Source organism: Solanum stenotomum, chromosome 11 (assembly GCF_019186545.1).
Source record: "Solanum stenotomum isolate F172 chromosome 11, ASM1918654v1, whole genome shotgun sequence".
Classification (NCBI taxonomy): Eukaryota; Viridiplantae; Streptophyta; class Magnoliopsida; order Solanales; family Solanaceae; genus Solanum; species Solanum stenotomum.
In genome coordinates, this window is record NC_064292.1 from 10307582 (window position 1) to 10310993 (window position 3412).

At 39.4% G+C, this 3412-nt stretch overlaps 1 protein-coding gene across 1 annotated transcript; it reads left to right on the forward strand.

The window, feature by feature from the left end:
* The first annotated feature begins 1888 nt into the window (after positions 1–1888).
* On the forward strand, positions 1889–3094 carry LOC125845640 (uncharacterized). The gene is made up of 4 exons (XM_049525190.1): positions 1889–1948; positions 2069–2215; positions 2518–2660; positions 2707–3094. The coding sequence occupies exons 1-4, from the start codon at positions 1889–1891 to the stop codon at positions 3092–3094; spliced, it is 738 nt and encodes a 245-aa protein (XP_049381147.1).
* Positions 3095–3412: the final 318 nt, after the last annotated feature.

Genomic DNA, 3412 nt, shown 5'->3' on the forward strand with positions numbered 1-3412 from the left:
TACTTGCCGGACCAAGGAGGTAATCAACAAGAAAAGAATTATCAAGATAGATTTAGTGTGATACTATCTAATAGGCTAGTGTCGATTGGTGCGAAGTAATAACTAAGCCAAACATCGATTATGATGTTTAATATGAGGTAAAGGTAAGGGTTAGTAAAGTACACACACGTAGCCGGACTTAGGTGCGGGGTGAAATTCTCTAGATGCCGGACCAAGGATTTAGAGATACCTAACTTATCACTTTGCATGTAGTACATTAAGAAAGGATTGCTATTACTAGGATTACTGTGTCATGAGCTTGTGGGGAACAAGTATACCCTAGTTATTTCACTCATCTTGATAACAACCAAAACTGACTTTTGATTACTGATTATTTATTGAATTCTTACAATTTGTTCTACAAAACACCCATTTTTATTACTTGTTTCTGGAAGTAATTCGACTAATTGAAGATAATTGTTGGATAAAGTAAAGTCTAAACCATTTTCCTCGTGGGATTGACCCCAACCTACAAGTTAGGTTCTTTACTTGATAACGATCGCTTATGCTTCTTTAGGGAGGTGTAATTTGAGCGTATCACCTTTGAACTAGTTTTTAAGCAATTATCTCAAATCACAGATAGAAATATGTTTTTAAACATAAATAGCTAGTATCATATTTTGGATGTAGCATTGAGCACCGATATGGGGGAGCGTTCAGAGAATCCACAGCCCCCATAAACTATGTAGCCATAATGGGTAGAAAAGGGTCATACTTTTTAGATGAATCCTTAATGCATTTTAGTATAAACTAGTGGATCCACTTAGTGAGTTAGGTCCTATACCCCCGACAAGGTATAGGATGGTCCTTGGCAGCGTTAGGTAAAGTGTTGTATCATCACTATAGCTCTTAAGTGATGGTTGTCGGTTTGAGAAACTCCCACAGCAGTATTTTGTATTTTTATATACATCAGTTTATTTGTATTTTTACATACACCTCATAGTTATATGTATCTTTGCATACACACAGAGTTGACATCATGTTTTAAACATTTTTTCTTTATATTGCACTTGTTTTTAAACTATTTTATATTAAAATGAGTTCAGTTATGTTGAGTTGAGTTGAGCCAGATAGATTCTTCAGTTCCTTTCAGATTCTTTTCAAGTTTAAGTTATATTTAGCATTCCATCACACATACTCGTACATTCAATGTACTGATGCCAGTTGGCCTGCATCGTCTTATAATACAGAAGCAGGTAACCAGGATCAACATCCAGCGCATCGTTGATTCAGTTGAGCTTCAGAGTTGTTGGTGAGCCTCCTTGCTTCCGGAGGATTCCCCTTTTTCATTACTTTATCATTTTAGTTCATTAGGATGTTGTGGGCCTGTCCCGACATCCATCTCAGTTGTTTTAGAGGATTCATAGATAGTCAGTCAGAGGTTAGTTCATTCGTCATCATTTTGTTATTGGCTTATGTTCAGATTTGAGTTGTCATTTTGGCTAATTTAAATGTTTATTTTTAAAACATTATGAGTTCAGTTTGACACAGCTGGGTTATTTAGCATATGAATCCTTTTCTTAATGCTTAAAGTATTCTGCTGAGTAAGTAAGCTAGGCCAAGGGTTCGCTTGGGGTCAGCAATGGTCCACGAGTGTCAGTCCCGCCCAGGGTGTAGGCTCGGGGAATGACAAACTTGGTATCAGACCATAGAGTTCAAAAGTGCTAGGGAGTCTATGAAGTCATGTATGTAGAGTCCTAGTTATCGGTGTGTAGCGCGTCACATATATAATTAGGAGGCTGCAACACTTAGAAAAATTCTCATTTCTTTCACACTCATTTCACGCGTTAGAGTTTGATCTCTAAAAATTTTCCCTCTAATTCATTCTGGCACGCATTTTTAGATAATCATGCCTCCACGAAGAGCTATCCGAGATCGTCCTGCTAGGAGAAATGTCGAGGAACAAGGGGTACCTAATGCACCAGAAGTGCAACCCTAAGGAAAGGTCACCAATGTTGAATTCTATGAAGCTATCCGGATGTTAAGTCAAGTTGTGACCCATCATGATGGACATAGAGATAATCGACAGGAAGTGGCTGATACTTCAAGGATCCGTGAGTTTTTAAGGATGAACCCACCAAGCTTCACAGGTTCAAGTGTCACAGAGGATCTAGAGAACTTTGTTGAAGAGCTTCAGAAAATTTTTGAGATTATGCATATTGTAGATGCTGAGAGGGTGGAACTAGCTGCATACCAAATGAAGGGTGTCGCTAGAGTCTGGTTCGACCAATGGAAAAAGAATAGGGCTGAGGATGCGCCAATAGTGAGTTGGGCTGTGTTTGAGAGTGCTCTCATGGGACATTTTTTCCCCGTGAGTTGCAAGAGGAAACTATAAGAGAGTTTCTCACCCTTAATCTGGAATCTATGAGTGTTCATGAGTACAGTCTGATGTTCGCACAACATTCCTGCTATGCCCCAGAGATGGTTGCTTACATGAGAAGCAGGATTAGTTTATTTGTTGCTGGGTTGTCTCCTCAGTCAAACAAGGAAGGCAAGACAACGATGTTGATAGGGGATATGGATATAGCAAGGCTAATGATCCATGTGCAACAAGTTAAGGAGGATAAGCTGAAAGATAGAGAAGAGTTTAAGAATAAGAGGGCTAAGAAATCAGGGAACGAGTTCAGGCAACAAAAGAATAGTGGGAACTGGTCTTCCTTCCAACAGAGATAAAAGGGGCCTGCCCCCATCATCTGCTAGTGCACCTGCACCTACGAACAAAATTGAGTACAATAGTCAGAATTCCCAGAGTTTCAGAGCTAAACCTGCATATTCTCAAGGCAGTATGGCACAAAGGGGTAGTAAGCCTCCTGCATATGCCAAGTGTGGCAGAAATCACTCAGGCATTTGTCGTGAGGACTTTACTTGTTGTTTTAAGTGTGGTCAGAACGGTCATTTTATTAGGGAGTGTCCTGAGAACATACAAGGTATTGGTAATAGGGGAAATAGAGCCCAACTTTCTTCAGTTGCTCCACCAGACAAAACTGCATATCGAGGAGCTACTTCAGCTACTGGTGGGGAGACAAACCGCTTATATGCTATCAATAGTCGTTAAAAGCAAGATGATTTGCCAGATGTTGTCACTGGTATGGTCCAAGCCTTTGATTTTACTGTTTATGATATGCTAGACCCAGGGGCGAGTTTATCTTTTGTAACTCCTTATGTTGCTATGAATTTTGATGTTATTCCTAAGCAACTTAGTGAACCATTCAGTGTTTCTACACCTATTGATGAGTATATTCTAGCAAAGAGAGTCTATCGTGATTGTTCTATTTCCATTAATCACAAGAGTACCATGGCTGATTTAGTTGAGTTAAACATGGTAAAGTTTGATGTCATTCTAGGTATGGACTGACTTCATGCCTATTATGCA

Bases quoted from the DNA above. Each gene is read 5' to 3' on its own strand.
- LOC125845640 (XM_049525190.1), top strand. From the start codon at position 1,889: ATGCCTCCACGAAGAGCTATCCGAGATCGTCCTGCTAGGAGAAATGTC. The intron at 2,216-2,517 runs GTGGAACTAGCT...TTGTCTCCTCAG, and splicing joins ATATTGTAGATGCTGAGAGG to TCAAACAAGGAAGGCAAGAC. The intron at 2,661-2,706 runs GTTCAGGCAACA...TCCTTCCAACAG, and splicing joins GCTAAGAAATCAGGGAACGA to AGATAAAAGGGGCCTGCCCC.